At 42.1% G+C, this 17,004-nt stretch overlaps 1 protein-coding gene across 5 annotated transcripts in view; it reads right to left on the bottom strand.

Moving 5' to 3' along the window:
• The window catches only part of LOC140202851 (protein MTSS 1-like), a 303,060-nt gene that overhangs the window by 63,635 nt on the left and 222,421 nt on the right, over positions 1 to 17,004 (bottom strand). For all 5 annotated transcript variants that reach the window (XM_072268315.1, XM_072268312.1, XM_072268311.1 and 2 more), the window contains exons 5-6: positions 13,357 to 13,448; positions 12,504 to 12,578 (exon numbers count right to left, since the gene is read on the bottom strand). In XM_072268315.1, the coding sequence (XP_072124416.1) occupies positions 12,504 to 12,578; positions 13,357 to 13,448 (167 nt within the window). The remainder of the gene's footprint in view (positions 1 to 12,503; positions 12,579 to 13,356; positions 13,449 to 17,004) is intronic.

Genomic DNA, 17,004 nt, shown 5'->3' with positions numbered 1-17,004 from the left:
TGATAATTGGCATAAATATCAATGTGGCAGTCTACTCCAGAGTCAAGTAGTACTTAGTGATTCTCATATAGAAAATAAATGATAGACTTTGCAGGTTTGTCAGATTCAATGGCAGGATTATTTCAAAAGACATTTCTTTATATTATAATTACACATTTAGATGGCACTTAGACAGGTACCTGAAAAGGGAAGGAGTAGAGGGATATGGGCCTAAAGTGTGTAAATGGGATTAGCATAGACAGACATCATTGTCAGCATGGATAAACTGGATTTTAAGGGCCCATTTCAGTGCTGTACGTTTGTATGACTCTGGGTGATTCAATTGACACACAAACATTTCATCCTTTACAAATTGGTTAAGCTGTTCTTCCTTTCATTAAAGGCAGAGTGGGGAGTGGATCAGCTTTCAACAGCTTTCCTTAAATATTAATGGAAATAAGTGTTTTTAACTTTACAATTGCCAATTAAATAATCAGAAAATTTATGGCAAGAATGAGGTTTTTTGGTCAACTGTATGTTTCCTGATTTAAAAAGCTGCCAGTCTGATCCCACCTTCCAGCATTGTGCCTGCAGACTATACCTAAGAAGTACTCAGAGGTATATCAACAATGAGGATTTCTGCCCTCACCACCATTTCAGATACTGAGATTTGAATTCTCATCACCCCCTCACAACACAAATAAAAGATTTCCCTAGTAATCAAATTAATGAACCTTGTTTGATCTTTCTAACATTAGATCCCACTTACTTCATCTAGACCTTGTGAATTTGTAAGCTTCGTTTAAATCTCCCCTCATCACCCTCTACACCAAAGGAAATGACAGTTTAGGCTGTTATGCTTCCATAATTAAGCTTAGTATCTGAAGTACAATCACCTTCACAAATATGGCTCTCCCATTGTCTTCCAAAATTCCTTGATTTTCTGTTTTTACTTTTGAATCCATGCTCAGCTTCCCACTCCCCTAAATATGTCTTAAGCCCTTCCAATAGCACTAGCAACCTCTAATTGCATGAATATTATGTGTCCTAGCCTTATTAAACTGTAACCCACCTGGTTTATACATATTCTGCTTTCCCCAGATTCAGTCCCAAGGCCCTAAGGACACTAAGCTTCCCTTCTACACATTTTCAGCCCTGCCTTCATTTGTATGATACTCCTGTTTCTATACTAAATGGCACATGATATTGGGAGCAACTCAGACATTATGACTTTGAAGTCCTGTTGACTAATCACTTCCTGAAGCACTTTTGCCTAGATGTGTTATGCCATGAACCCTACAATTAACCATGGACCCCAAATTGGGAACCCCTGGCCTAGATTAACGTATCATTGATGGTTTATCCTCCTCCTGCAGTATCTTCTTCATTAGTAGCAGCCTTCAACTTGGACCAGGAAGACAATACACTTACTCTACAATAATGTCCATATGCTGCTCTTGCTTCCCTAACTTTGGTGTCCCTCATAACTATTGGACTCTTGATTCTTCTTCCCTCATCAAACAACAGAATGGTGCAAGGAGACCCTGAATGCACTTCACAAGGGAATTGACTTCCTCATCAGTATTCAGAACAAAGATCCCATTCTTTTTTCCTATCCTTCTGGTAGTTACTCATTCCTTCTCTTCCTGTCTTAATCTGCTAGTGCAAAACAACCAGCATTGTGTATTGACTGTAGTGTCATCAGTTCTGTTCTAGCGCCAAAGGAAGACTTCAAGCTTCCCCAAATGGATCTATTTCCTACACTTGTGACTGTCTAGGACAAGTGAAATTCCAGCTGATATCTCAAAACACAGGGAGGCCATCCCTTGGATCTGAGCTAATCTGCTGTTCCCCTACTAAATAATCCAACTCAGCCATTCTCAACGGGGGCCATATGGCACATTTGAAGGGGGTCACTGACTGAAAACTGTGAGAAGGGGAGCCCCAAGGGTTTATGGGGGCCCTGGGAACTGAACTGATGAAATATCCAAACAGCAACCTTCATTGGAGTTAATAGTTTCCCTTCTATTTATAATATCTTTCCAACACACCATTTGAATTCGGTGCACCTGGTAAACTCATTGCTTAAGCTCCTCCCACACAGCCTCACTTCAGAGTCTGTTGCGAATCAGACTGCACCGCATCAATGTATTCAATCAAGGGTTCTCACATCCATTTTCGTCATAATTTACTCTCCAAAGATCAGCGTGTCTTGCTAAGCCTTTTTTAGCCTAGTAACTTTAAAGTATATGTGTTTGGATATATTATACGTTAAGGTAGGTTGTGAAAAGTGTTTATTACTGCATAAGAAGTCACCAAGAAAAAAATCCCTGGCTTCAAGTTTTCTTGGTGTTCAATAATAAATGATTTTCTGTCTATCTGTTCGTGTTGTATCCCTGTTTGAAAGGGGGGCCCTGGAACCTGAGAGGAGCTCCTAAGGGAGCCGTGGCCAAAAAACAAGTTGAGAATCACTGATCTAACTTATCAATTTGGTACAGAGCTAAGATGCTCATTTCTCAAATTAGTTTAGAAAGACAAATGCACACTAAGCCAATTCAGTATACTGAAAGGAATCTACACCTGCGGTTTCATTTTGAAATCACAATGGGAAAAAGAACGAGAAAGACAAACAATGTTGATGCTACTGGCAATGTTTCTACAAAGAAGAGATTTTATGCTAAAGGAACAAGAGACAAGAAGGATGACTAGGGTGAGGGTAGAACTGAATAGTAATAAAAGAAGAAACATGGGCATGGAGTTGGAGGAGGTAGGGAGGTCCTTGATGAATACTTTGCTTGATTTGGACATATGTGAGGTCAAGGCTAATGTATTGGAACATGTTGAAGTTAAGAGAGGTAGTCCCATAACTTTTGAAAAACATTAGGAAAGATAAGTCTCCAGGGCCGGATCTGATATATCCAAGGTTACTACAGGAAGCAAGGAAGAGATTGCTACACCATTGGCAATGATCTTTGCATCCTCGCTGTCACAGTCATACCAGAAGATTACCAGAAGCTTCCATCAGTGTTGGGCAAACTATTAGACAGGATTTATGAGCATTTGAGGAAGCATAATCTGATTAGGGAGAGCCAACATAGCTTTCTGAGGGGCAGGTCGCACCTTACAAGCCTGATTGACTTTTTTGCAGAAGTAACAAAACAAACTGATGAACATAGAGTGGTGGATGTGGTGTATATGGATTTTAATATGGCATTTAACAAGGTTTCCCATGGTTCATTCAAACGTCAGGAGGTATGGGATCCAGAGAAACCTGTATGTATGGATTCCAAATTGCCAGAGGGTTGTTATAGATGGAGAACATTCTGTCTGTAGGCAGGTAACGTGTGGTGTTCCGGAAAAATCTGTTCTGGGACTCCTGTTCTTTGTGATGTTTATAAATGACTTAGATGGGAGAAGTAGAGGGGTAACTATCTTAGTAAGTTTACAGATGACATGAAAATTGGTGGTGTTATGGATAGCGTAAAAGGTTGTTTGGGTTACAAAGGGACACTGGATATAAAGCTGGGTAGAGAAGTGGCAGATTGAGTTCAATCCTGAAAAGTGTGAAGTGATAAACTTTGGAAGGTTGAAGTTGAAGGCAGAGTACAAAGTTGATGGCAGGAATCTTAGCATGTGGAGAAACAGAAGGATCTTGGGGGTTTTAAGTCCATAAATCCCTGAAAGTTGCAGAGCAAGTTGAAAGGGTGGTTAAGAAGGCATACTGTGTGTTAAATCTAAAAGCTGCAAGGTAATGTTGCAGATCTACAATACTCTGGTATGACCACACGTAGTACTGTGTTCATTTCTGGTCACCTCATTATATAAAGGATGTGGAGGCTTCAGAGAGAGTACAGAAGAGATTTAGCAGGATGCTGCCTGGATTAAAGAGCATATTTTATACAGAAAGGTTGAGTGAACTAGGGATTTTCTCTTTGGAATGGAGGATACGAGGACACTTGATAGAGCTGTACAAGATGACAACAGGCATAAAAAGACTGGACGGCTAGCACCTTTTTCTTCAGAGTGGCAATGGCTAATCAAAAGGATTTACTTTTCAGGTAAACATGAGGAAATCTGAAGATGCTGGAATTTCAAGCAACACACACAAAAAATGCTGATGAATGCAGCAGGCCACGCAGCATCTATAGGAAGAGGTACAGTCGACGTTTCGGGCCAAGACCCTTTGTGCCTGCTGCCTGCTGTGTTCATTAGCATTTTTTGTGTGTGTTACTTTTCAGGTGATTGGAGGAAAGAATGGCGTGGGAGGAGGAGGGGAATGTCAGAGGTACTGTAGGTTTTTTCATGCAGAAAGTGATAACCCCTGTTATGGGTGGTGGTGGAGACAGATATATTAGCTTCATTTAAAAGTCTCTAAGATAGGTATGTAAGAAGGAAGAGTTAGATTGATCTCCGAATAGGTTAAAATGTCAGTTCAATATCGTGGGCCAAAGAGCCTGTACTGTTCTATGTTCCTGAACTGCAACTTCATGCAAATAGTTTAATCGCAAAATTTACTATTCTCATTCCATAAAAAACACACTGGTACAGAAATGAGTCACACCAAAATTTGCTTTTATAGTGGAGAACATTATGATGTTGGAAGTTTGCAGAAGTCAAATCCAAATACACATTTCCAATGCATTTTCCTCAAGTGCACAATTCAAATATAATGGTTTGCAATGGTTAGGCTGTCTATTCCAAGCTCTACAATGGGAAGAGATTACCAGGCAAACAGAGGACAAGATTCAAAGATGTGCTCAAAGCCACCTTGAGAGAATGGATATCAAGGCATGTGAATCTCTGACTGATGACTGTTCAAAGTTCCAGAGCATTAAGGATGGTTTTAAGAACTTAAGTATCATTCATGGGGAGCCTAGAGAGCACTTCCAAAACTACTCTTGTTAAGCACCTTGCAACCCACAAAAACAAAGTGTAAATAAGTGGTCTTTGATTCAGAGCTAAAGCCAAACCCACAAACATGGATTCACCAGATGTGCCTGAATGAGCTCACCCTGAGTAAAGTCTGCAGCAGTTTCCCATTTAGCAGAATGCCAGAGATAGTGCTGCACCAAAGGATTCCAGAGCAGCAGGGCAAACTGCCTGCTGAATCTGTGCCACCTTCTGCTATTAAAATCAGCACAGCTGGCCAATTTCACTTGGAGGGACTGTATCCTAATGAGTCAAGAGCTGCCTTCGTACTGCCCTCTTTAAAACAACCGAGGAGCACTGTCTAGATATACGAGACCGGAAATTTAAAAGGAAGTGGAAGATCTGCTCCAATACATTTATCTTCATCATAATATTCATGAAATTAAGTAAAATCAATGCAGGAATTTCTTCCACACATCTTACAAGTTGAAAATAAACGCAGTATTATACATTTTATACCAAGTGTCCTTGGTTTATTTGCAGGGTACCACACACTAAAACTTCACCGCAACATCTTTAGTTAAGAACAATGTTGGGCCCTTGAAGAATGAATTGGGAGATATTGTTATGGGAAACAGAGAAATGGCAGACGAATTTAATAAGTACTTTGGATCTGTCTTCACTAGAGAAGACACAAGCAATCTCCCAGATGTATGGATGGGCCAAGGACATAAGGTAACAGAGGAACTGAAACAGATTGACATTAGGAAGGAAGCAGTGATGAGTAGACCGATGCGACTGAAGGCTAACAAATCCCCAGGTCTAGATGGTCTGCATCCTCGGGTACTAAAGGAGGTGGCTCTGGAAATTGCGGATGCATTGGTGATCATTTTCAAATGTTCCTTAGATTCAGGATCAGTTCTTGAGGATTGGCGAATGGCTAATGTTATCCCACTTTTTAAGAAAGGAGGGAGGGAGAAAACAGAGAACTATCGCCCTGTTAGCCTAACATCAGTAGTGGGAAAGATGCTAGAGTCCATTATTAAAGATGAAATAGCCGCATATCTTGATAGCAGTGACAGGATTGGGCCGAGCCAGCATGTATTTACCAAGGGCAAATCATGCTTGACTAATCTACTGGAGTTTTTCGAGGATGTAACCAGGAAGATAGACACGGGAGATCCAGTGGATGTGGTGTACCTTGACTTTCAGAAGGCATTCGATAAGGTACCACATAGGAGATTGGTGGGTAAAATCAGAGCTCATGGCATTGGGGTGAGGATATTGACATGGATAGAAAACTGGTTGGCAGATAGAAAGCGAAGGGTAGCAGTGAATGGGTGCTTCTCGGAATGGCAGGCAGTGACTAGTGGGGTGCCACAGGGCTCGGTATTGGGACCACAGCTGTTTATGATTTATGTCAATGATTTAGAGGATGGCATTGTGAATAACATCAGCAAGTTTGTTGATGGTACTAAGCTGGGTGGCAGTGTGACATGCGATGAGGATGTCAGGAGAATTCAAGGTGACTTGGATAGGCTGGGTGTGTGGGCAGAAACTTGGCAGATGGCGTTTAATGTGAATAAGTGTGAGGTTATTCACTTTGGGAGCAAGAACAGGAAGGCAGATTATTATCTGAACGGTGTGGAGTTAGGTAAGGGAGAAATACAAAGAGATCTAGGAGTACTTGTTCATCAGTCTCTGACGATGAATGAGCAAGTGCAGCAGGCAGTGAAGAAGGCTAATGGAATGTTGGGCTTTATTACAAAGGGAATTAAGTACAAGAGCAACGAAATCCTTTTGCATTTGTACAGGGCCCTGGTGAGACCACAGCTGGAGTACTGTGTGCAGTTTTGGTCTCCAGGGTTAAGGAAGGACATCCTGGCCGTGGAGGAGGTGCAGCGTAGGTTCACTAGGTTAATTCCTGGGATGTCCGGACTGTCTTATGCAGAGAGGTTAGAGAGACTGGGCTTGTACACGCTGGAATTAAGGAGATTGAGGAGGGGATCTGATTGAGACATATAAGATTATTAAGGGATTGGACAAGATAGAGGCAGGAAATATGTTCCAGATGTTGGGAGAGTCCAGTACCAGAGGGCATGGTTTAAGAATAAGGGGTAGGTCATTTAGGACAGAGTTGAGGAGGAACTTCTTCTCCCAGAGAGTTGTGGAGGTGTGGAACGTGCTGCCTCAGAAGACAGTGGAAGCCAATTCTCAGGATGCTTTCAAGAAGGAGCTAGGTAGATATCTTATGGATAGGGGAATCAAGGGTTATGGGGACAAGGCAGGAACCGGGTATTGATAGTAGATGATCAGCCATGATCTTAGAATGGCGGTGCAGGCTCGAAGGGCCGAATGGTCTACTTCTGCACCTATTGTCTATTGTCTATTATCTTTAATGACTTGGAATGTGGTTAAGAAATGAAACTGTTAAGTATCAGAATCAGATTTATTAACACCAGCACGTGACATGAAATTTGTTAATTTAGCAGCAGCTAAGTTACATAAGATACATAATCTAGCAGAGAGAAATAAAATAATAAATAAAATAAAACTTAATAATAATAAATAAACAAGTAAATCAATTACGTATATTGAATAGATTTAAAAAAAACATGCAAAAACAGAAATACTGAATATTAAAACAAAAGTGAGGTAGTGTCCAAAGCTTCAATGTCCATTTAGGAATTGGATGGCAGAGGGGAAGAAGCTGTTTCTGAATCGCTGAGTGTGTGCCTTCAGGCTTCTGTACCTCCTACCTGATGGTAACAGTGAGAACAGGGCATGCCCTGGGTGCTGGAGGTCCTAAGTAATGGACGCTGCCTTTCTGAGACACCGCTCCCTAACATGTCCTGCGTAATTTGTAGGCTAATGCCCAAGACGGAGCTGACAAGATTTACAGTCCTCTGCAGCTTCTTTCGGTCCTGTGCAGTAGCCCGTCCATACAGTGATGCAGCCTGTCAGAACGCTCTCTACAGTACAACTATTGAAGTTGTTGAGTGTATTTGTTGACATGCCAAATCTCTTCAAACTCCTAATGAAGTATAGCCACTGTCTTGCCTTCTTTATAACTACTTTGATATGTTGGGACCAAGTTAGATCCTCAGCGATCTTGACACACAGGAACTTGAAGCTGCTCACTCTCTCCACTTATGAACCCACTGTGAGGATTGATATGTGTTCCTTCATCTTAACCTTCCTGAAGCCCACAATCAGCTCTTTCATCTTACTGACGTTGAGAGCCAGATTGTTGCTGCGGCACCATTCCACTAATTGGCATATCTCACTCCTGTATGCCCTCTCATCACCATCTGAGATTCTACCAACAATGATTGTATTATCAGCAAATTTGTAGATGGCATTTGAGCTATGCGTAGCCACACAGTAATGCGTATATATAGAGCAGAGCAGTGGGCTAAGCATACACCTCTGAGGTGCGCCAGTGTTGATCATCAGCGAGGAGGATAAGTTGTCAGCAATCCGCACAGACTGTGGTCTTCCGGTTAGGAAGTCGAGGATCCAATTGCAGAGGAAGGTACAGGGGCCCAGGTTCTGTAACTTCTCAATCGGGATAGTGGGAATGATGGTATTAAATGCTGACGTCGTAGGTGTCTGTGTGGAGAGCCATTGAGATTGTGTCTGCTATTGACCTATTGTGGTGATAGGCAAATTGCAATGAGTCCAGGTCCTTGCTGAGGCAGGAGCTCAGTCTAGTCATGACCAACCTCTCAAAGCATTTCATCACTGTCGATATGAATGCTACCCAGCGATAGTCACTAAGGCAGCCCACATTATTCTTCTTAGGGACTGGCATAATTGTTGCCTTTTTGAAGCAAGTGGGAACTTCTGCCCATAGCGGTGAGAGGATCCACAATCTTCAAACATTAACTTCCAGAAAATTGAACAGACATCCTACCCTTTGACTTTCAAACAAAACAAGAATCTTTAGGGAGTCTGGCCTGATAATTTGAGTAGGAAAAATATGATCTATGAAAGGCAAAAACACTTTTTCTTCCAAAAATATTTTATTCAAATACTATTTTCAGATTCTGTATGGTTTTTTAAAATTCTTGAACATGTTTTGTGATAAGACACATGGTTTACAACTAAAGAAATTTTACTCTGTATATAATTCATTTGAAATATAAAAAATGCAAGCAGCTTTGACACAAAAACAGAAACAAATTTCATTACAGCTCCAACAGCTCCCCTTCAAAAACTGAGTTTAGAATTGGACAAAGGTAACTGAAGAGACTTTGCACTGACCTGTTGTACAGGTTCTGTCATATTCTTTCCTAGAAAATGTATAATTAAAACCCTGTCCAATTGAGACAAGTCTCCTGAACCTGATAGTCTGCATGGTGGAATATTAAGGTAGTGGCTACATTGGAAGTACATGCATTGGTATAACCTATCCAAAAACAAAATGCTTAGTTCTGAAGGCCCCAGAGGATTGTGAGACTGTAAATAACATAACTAAGGAAGGGGACAAAAACTGGTAGGCAAGTAAGTCTAATTTCAGTCACTGGGAAAATGCTGGAATCCATTATGAAGTGGTAGCAAGACATTTAGAAAATTACAAGGCAGTCAACACTGTTTTACAAAAGATAAAGTCTATTTGACAAGTTAGTATGTTACCAAAAACTCTAGGAAATTTCTGCAGAGGTGTGTGTGTGTGTGTGTGTGTGTGTGTGTGTGTGTGTGTGTGTGTGTGTGTGTGTGTGTGTGTGTGTGTGTCCCCTCCGTCAGTCACGGTCGACCATGGGTACTGCGCCTCTGGTAGTCACTGGTTTGTCAAGCAGCATCGACTGTGGCTATTGAGGCCGATCCTGGAACGGCAGACTCTGCCACAGTTGCTGCATGTGTAGGGCATCGTGGAATTGTTGTCCGCTGTGCTCTCTGCTCCTCAAACTGACTCAGGATCACTCTTTCACCTTGTTCTAGGTGTTGCTGAAGAGTACCTCCCATTTGTTGCAGTCATCTGCAGTATCCTCCCAGCACTCTGTGTTGATTTTTAAGGCTTTCATGTCACGCCTGCAGAGGTCCTTGAGGCGAAGATGGGGTCTACCAACATTCCTCTTGACTGTTGCTAGTTCTCTGTAGAGGATGTCCTTTGGCGGTCTGCCATCCTTCATACGACGGACAGCGCAGTCTGCATTGTCTTAAAAGCGTGAACATAGTGGGAAGACCAGCACGGGAGAGCACCACAGAGTTTGGGACTTTGTCTGTCCAGGTAATGCCGAGGATGCAGCAAAGGCCGCGCAGGTGAAAACTATTGAGTTTCCTCTCCTATTTGGAGTAGATGGTCCAAGTCTCACTACCATACAGGAGCATGCTAATAACGCATGCATTGTACATGGCAGTCCTGGTCTTTGTAGCGAGTTTCAGATTCTCCCAGACCCGTGAGGAGAGTCGAGCAAGGATCAATGTTGCTTTGTCGATACACCTATTGATTTCAACATCAGGGGAGAGAGTGTTGCTAATGGTCAACCCCAGTTATGTGAACTCGTGGACCACTTCTAGATCGTAATTGTCGATGGTAATGACTGATGTCTCCACTATGTTCTGGGCAAGGACATTTGTTTTCTTTAGGTTGATGGTAAGCCCGAAGTCCTTGCATGCCTTAGAGAAGCATTCCATGAGAGTTTGTAGTTGCTGTTTGGTGTGCGAGGTTATAGCAGTGTCATCAGGAAAGAGCATGTCACATATTAAGATCTTTCGCACCTTTGTTCTTGCTCTCAGGCGCGCAGGATTGAACAGCCGCTCATCAGACCTGGTGTGCATGTAGATGCCTTCTGTCAACGTCCCAAATGCGTGCTTCAATAGCATAGAGAAGAAGATGCCGAATAATGCTGGGGCCAACACGCATCCTTGTTTCACTCCACTATGAATAGCGAAGGGTTCTGATGAGCTGCCATCGTACTGAACAGTAGTCCTCATGTCGTCACTGCAGATGTACAATGGAGATAATTTCTGACTGGCATTTGGTGCTAAAGGACAGGACAGTAAGAGGGTTCAAAGGGTTTTACATTCAGTCGGTTCCTCCCTGCCGTTGAGGGAAATCTTCAAAATGCAGTGTCTCCAGAAGGTGGCATCCATCATGTAAGACCCACACCATTTTGGACATGCCCTCTTCTAATTACCATCGCCAGGGAGGAGGTACAGGAGCCTGAAGATCCACACTCATTGTTTCAGGAACTGTTGAATTCTGCGCTACATTGACAACTATATCGGTGCTACTTCATGCATCCATGCCGAACTTGTCAATTTCATCAACTTTGCCTCCAACTCCCACCCGGCCCTTAACTTCACTTAGTCCATTTCTGACACCTCATTCCTAGTTCTCTGTCTCCATCTCTAAAGACAAACAGTCTACTGACACATTTCATAAACCAACCCCTTCACAAGGCTACCTTGACTATATCTCTTCCCACCCAGTCTCCTGCAAAAATGTTATTCTCTTTTCTCAGCTCCCTTGTTTCCGCCGCATGTTTCCAGGACATCAGAGATGCCTCCCTTCTTCAAAGAGCAGGGTTTCCCTTCCTCCACCATTCATGCTGCCCTCATCTGCATCTCTTCCATTTCCTGGACACCTGCCCTCATTCCTCCTTCCACTGTCTTAATATGGATAGAGTTTCACTTGTCCTTAGCTACCACTCCATCAGCCTCTGCATCAAACACACCATTCTGCACAACCTCTGCCATCTTCAAAGGGCTCATACCACAAAACACCACTTTACTTCCCCCCCCCCCACAATTCTCTGCTTTCTGCAGGGATCGCACCCTTTGTGATCCCCTTGTCCGTTCGCCCCTCCTGACACATATTCCTATAGATGACAGAAATGCTACACCTCCTCATTTATCTTCTTTCTCATTTTTATTCACACCTCAGACAGTCCTTCCAGGAGAGGCAACACTTCACCCGTGAATCTGTTAGGGTCCTCTATTGTATTGGTGCTCCCAAAGCAGCCTCCTCTATATTGGTGAGATCCTGCATAAATTAGGGGACTACTTTATTGAGCACCTCCACTCCATCTGGCAAAAGTGGAATTTCCAGTGGCCAACCATTTTAATTCCTATCTCCATTCTGACATGTCGGTCCATCCATGACCTCCTCTTCTGCCACGATGAGGCGACTCTCAGAGATCTCAGGACGGAGGAGCAACACCTCATATTTTGTCTAGGTTCTCTCCAACCTGGTGGCATGAAAATCGATTTCTCTTCCTGGTCACTTGATTTCCTTTTCCCCTCCCCTGCCCTCTTCTTCTATTCCCCACTCAGGCCTCTTACCTCTTCTCACCCGCCTATTACTGCCCCTTGGTGACACTCAATCTTCCCTTTCTCCTATAGTCCACTCTCCTCTCCTATCAGCCCTTTACCTTTCCCTCTCACCTGGCTACACCTTCTAGTTTGTTCTCCTTCCTGCACCCCCCCATACCACTTATTTATTCTGGTGTCTTCTCTCTTACTTTCCAATCCTGTTGCAGGGTTTTGGCACAAAATGTTGACTGTCCATTTATTTTCATAGATGCTGCCTGACTTGCTGTCTGTGGCTGTGTTAGGAACTGATTCTTCCTCTGCCATAATAAAATGAAACACCCAATGCATTTCTATGTCTGTAAAGAGAGAAATTGGCAAATTTTGAAATCAAGTACCTTTCTTTGCTTTTTTCTGAAGTTTCAATGTATCAGATGATTTCTTTTTGATTTCTTGACGAGCTTTCTTATATTCTTTAAAGAAAAGGAAACTACTGTCAAGATCTACATTTTGCAATATTGCATTCACTACTGAAACAATTTCTATATTTTGAAGCACAAGTCAGTTTAGTAAATCCAAAATACATCTTGAATTTACACCTTGAATATACTTTTATCATAATCGAAGAGAGAAGAATAAGGTGGGTAGCATTACGAAAACCAGGACCAATTTGTAATCTGTATACAAAATACCATACATCTATACTTTCCTGGCTCACTGTTACTAACATTTCCTCTGAACACAAATAAATACTGACTTTCAAACATGTTGGATTAGGGTGTAAAATTGTTACTTTTCTTGTATTTTTCTTGTAGTTTAACTTTCCCATGCTTGCTTTATTTTTATTATATAATTACCTATATACTGTATATTTAATTGGTCAGTGAGTATTCCAGCAATTAAGATATGGTTGCTTCTGTATTCTTCTAGAAACTTCTTAGTTTTCAGTAGCAAGTGTCATGTCACTCAAACTTGGCTATTTTATAGGTTAATTGCTACCACTGGAATCTTATTTTTGTTAAATTTACTTTGAACTTGATAGAATGACCGTAAGTAACATTTTATGCCTTATTTCAAAAAATCTTTGGATCACACAAGAATCAAGATCCAACAAGGGAAAACATTTATTTTCAATTATTTGCAAAACTAGAGTAAATTGCTGCAGATTTTGTTTCAAAAAGGCAAACTTCTTGTTAACAAATTGTTTGTTCAAATTACAACTTAAAGCAATGAATCTTTGATTAAGTGTACCCTTTGCATGGTCCTTGTCAAGCTGATTAACCACTTTCTTCCATTCTTCCATTTGATCCTGCAGCGGATTTATCAGGCAATCGATCAAAGCTCTAGATTAACAAAATTGCATTAAACTTAGCAAGGGAATTTTTTTTAAGACAAGAAGAACGCTACATTTTAAACGTGAGTTCATTTAACATCAAGGCATGTATTGTAATAACAATACACACACTACTTGCCATTTATCACACACAAATTGCTGGAGGAACTTAGCAGGCCAGGCAGCATATTTGGAAATGTTTCAGGCCAAAACCCTTCCGCAGGACTGGAGAAAAAAAAAACTGAGGTGATGGGCAGGCAAGGAGATAACATGAAAGAGGGACAAGGGGATGGGAAATGGTGAAGGAGCGGTGCTGGAGACATTACTGGAAGTTTGAGAAATTGATGTTCATGCCGTCAGGTTGGAGGTTACTCAAACTGAATATAAGGTGTTGTTCCTCCAATCCAAGTGTGGCCTTATCCCGACAGTGGAGGACATGGATGGACATATTAGAATGGGAATGGGAAGTGGAATTAAAATGGGTGGCCACTGACTCACAGTATATGACCCCAACAGACTCGCAGGTGAAGTATTGCCTCACCTGGAAGGACTGTTTGGAGCTCTGAATGGTACTGCGGAGAGCGGTGTAGGGGCAGGTGAAGTACTTAATTCCGCTTTCGGGAGGGAGATCAGCGTGGAGGGATGAATGGACAAGGGAATCATGTAGGGAGCGATTCCTGCAGATCCCATTCAAATTTTGATATGTCCATCCATGACCTTGTTCACTGACGGGATAATGCCACACTTAGGTTGGAGAAACAACACCTTAAATTCCGTTAGGGTAGCCTCCAACTTGATGGCATGAACATCAATTTCTCAAATTTAGAACACAGAAAACCTACAGCACAGTACAAGCCATTTGGCCCACAAAGATGCGCCGAACATGTCCTTACCTTAGAAATTACCTAGGATTACCCATAGCCCTCTATTTTTCTAAGCTCCATGTACTTATCCAGGAGTCTCTTAAAAGATCCTATCGTATCCACCACCATCGCCGGCAGCCCACTCCACACACTCACCACTCTCTGTGCAAAAAACTTACCCCTGACATCTCCTCTGTATCTGTTTCCAAGCACCTTAAAACTGTGCCCTCTCGTGTTAGCCATTTCAGCCCTGGGAAAAAGCCTCTGACTATGCACACGATCAATACCTCTCATCATCTTGCACACCTCTATCAGGTCACCTCTCATCCTCCGTCGCTCCAAGGAGGAAAAGCCAAGTTCACTCAACCTATTCTCATGAAGCATGCTCCCCAATCCAGGCAACATCCTTGTAAATCTCCTCTGCACCTTTTCTATGGTTTCCACATCCTTCCTGCAGTGAGGCGACCAGAACTGAGCACAATGCTCCAAGTGGGGTCTGAACAGGGCCCTATATACAGTGGCATGCAAAGGTTTGGTCAAAAATTTCTGTTACTGTGAATATTTAAGTGAGTAGAAGATGAACTGATCTCCAAAAGTCATAAAGTTAAAGATGAAACATTCTTTTCAACATTTTAAGCAAGATTAGTGTATTATTTTTGTTTTGTACAATTTTAGAGTGAAAAAAAGGAAAGGAGAACCAAGCAAAAGTTTGGGCACCCCAAGAGATTTGAGCTCTCAGATAACTTTTACCAAGGTCTCAGACCTTAAGTAGCCTGTTAGGGCTATGGCTTGTTCATAGTCATTGTTAGGAAAGGCCAGGTGATGCAAATTTCAAAGCTTTAATAATACCCTGACTCCTCAAACCTTGTCCCAACAATCAGTAGCCATGGGCTCCTCTAAGCAGCTGCCTAGCACTCTGAAGATTAAAATAAATGATGCCCACAATGCAGGAGAAGGCTATAAGAAGATAGCAAAGCATTTTCAGGTAGCCGTTTCCTCAGTTCATAATGCAATTAAGAAATGGCAGTTAACAGTGGTGGAGGTCAAGTTGAGGTCTGGAAGACCAAGAAAATTTTCCAAGAGAACTGCTCTTAGGATTGCTAGAAGGCAAATCCAAACCCCCATTTGAATGCAAAAGACCTTCAGGAAGATTTAGCAGACTCTGGAGTGGTGGTGCACTGTTCTACTGTGCAGCGACACCTGCACAACTATGACCTTCATGAAGAGTCATCAGAAGACAACCTTTCCTGCACCCTCACCACAAAACTCAGTGTCAGAAGTTTGCAAAGGAACATCTAAACAAGCCTGATGCATGTTGGAAACAAGTCCTGTGGACTGATGAAGTTAAAATAGAACTTTTTGGCCGCAATGAGCAAAGTTATATTTGGAGAAAAAAGGGTGAAGAATTTCATGAAAAGAACACCTCTCCAACTGTTAAGCACGGGGGTGGATTGATCATGCTTTGGGCTTGTGTTGCAGCCAGTGGCATGGGGAACATTTCACTGGAAGAGGGAAGAATAAATTTAATTAAATACCAGCAAATTCAGGAAGCAAACGTCACACCGTCTGTAAAAAAAAAAGCTGAAGACGAAAAGAGGATGCCTTCTACAACAGGATAATGATCCTAAATAAACCTCAAAATCCATAATGGACTACCTCAAGAGGCGCAAGCTGAAGGTTTTGCCATGGCCCTCACAGTCTCCTGACCTAAACATCATTGAGAATCTGTGGATAGACCTCAACAGAGCAGTGCATACAAGACAGCCCAAGAATCTCACAGAACTAGAAGCCTTTTGCAAGGAAGGTATGCACTTTGGAAGGACAAACCAAGGTAGAACATACAGGATAAATGGTAAGGCACTGAGGAGTGTAGTAAAACAGAGGGATCTGGGAATACAGATACAAAATTCCCTAAAAGTGGCGTCACAGGTAGATAGGGTGGTAAAGAGAGCTTTTGGTACATTGGACTTTATAAATCAAAGTATTGAGTATAAGAGTTGGAATGTTATGGTGAGGTTGGTGATGCCAAATTTAGAGTATTATGTGCAGTTTTGGTCACCAAATTACAGGAAAGATATTAATAAGGTTGAAAGAGTGCAGAGAAGGTTTACAAGGATGTTGTTGGGACCTGAGGAAGTAAGTTACAGAGAAAGGTTGAATAGGTTAAGACTTTATTCCCTGGAGCGTAGTAGAATGAGGGAAGATTTGATAGAGGTATATAAAATTATGATGGGTATAGATAGAGTGAATGCAAGCAGGCTTTTTCCACTGAGGCCAGGGGAGAAAAAAACAGAGGACATGGGTTAAGGGTGAAGGGGGAAAATTTAAAGGGAACATTGGGGGAGGGGCTTCTTCACACAGAGAGTGGTGGGAGTGTGGAATGAGCTGCCAGATGACGTGGTAAATGCGGGCTCACTTTTAACATTTAAGAAAAACTTGGACAGGTACATGGATGAGAGATGTATGGAGGGATATGGTCCAGGTGCAGGTCAGTGGGACTAAGAAGAAAAATGGTTCAGCACAGCCAAGAAGAGCCAAAAGGCCTGTTTCTGTGCTGTAATCTTCTATGGTTCTATGGTTCTAAGAATGGGCGAAAATACCCCAAACAAAAATTGAAAGACTCTTAGCTGGCTACAGAAAGCTTTTACAAGCTGTGATGCTTGTCAAAGGGGGGTGTTACTGACCATGCAGGGTGCCCAAACT

Source organism: Mobula birostris, chromosome 9 (assembly GCF_030028105.1).
Source record: "Mobula birostris isolate sMobBir1 chromosome 9, sMobBir1.hap1, whole genome shotgun sequence".
Lineage (NCBI taxonomy): Eukaryota > Metazoa > Chordata > Chondrichthyes > Myliobatiformes > Myliobatidae > Mobula > Mobula birostris.
Note: the sequence above shows the minus strand (reverse complement) of the source record. Positions and strands in the feature narration are given on the sequence as shown.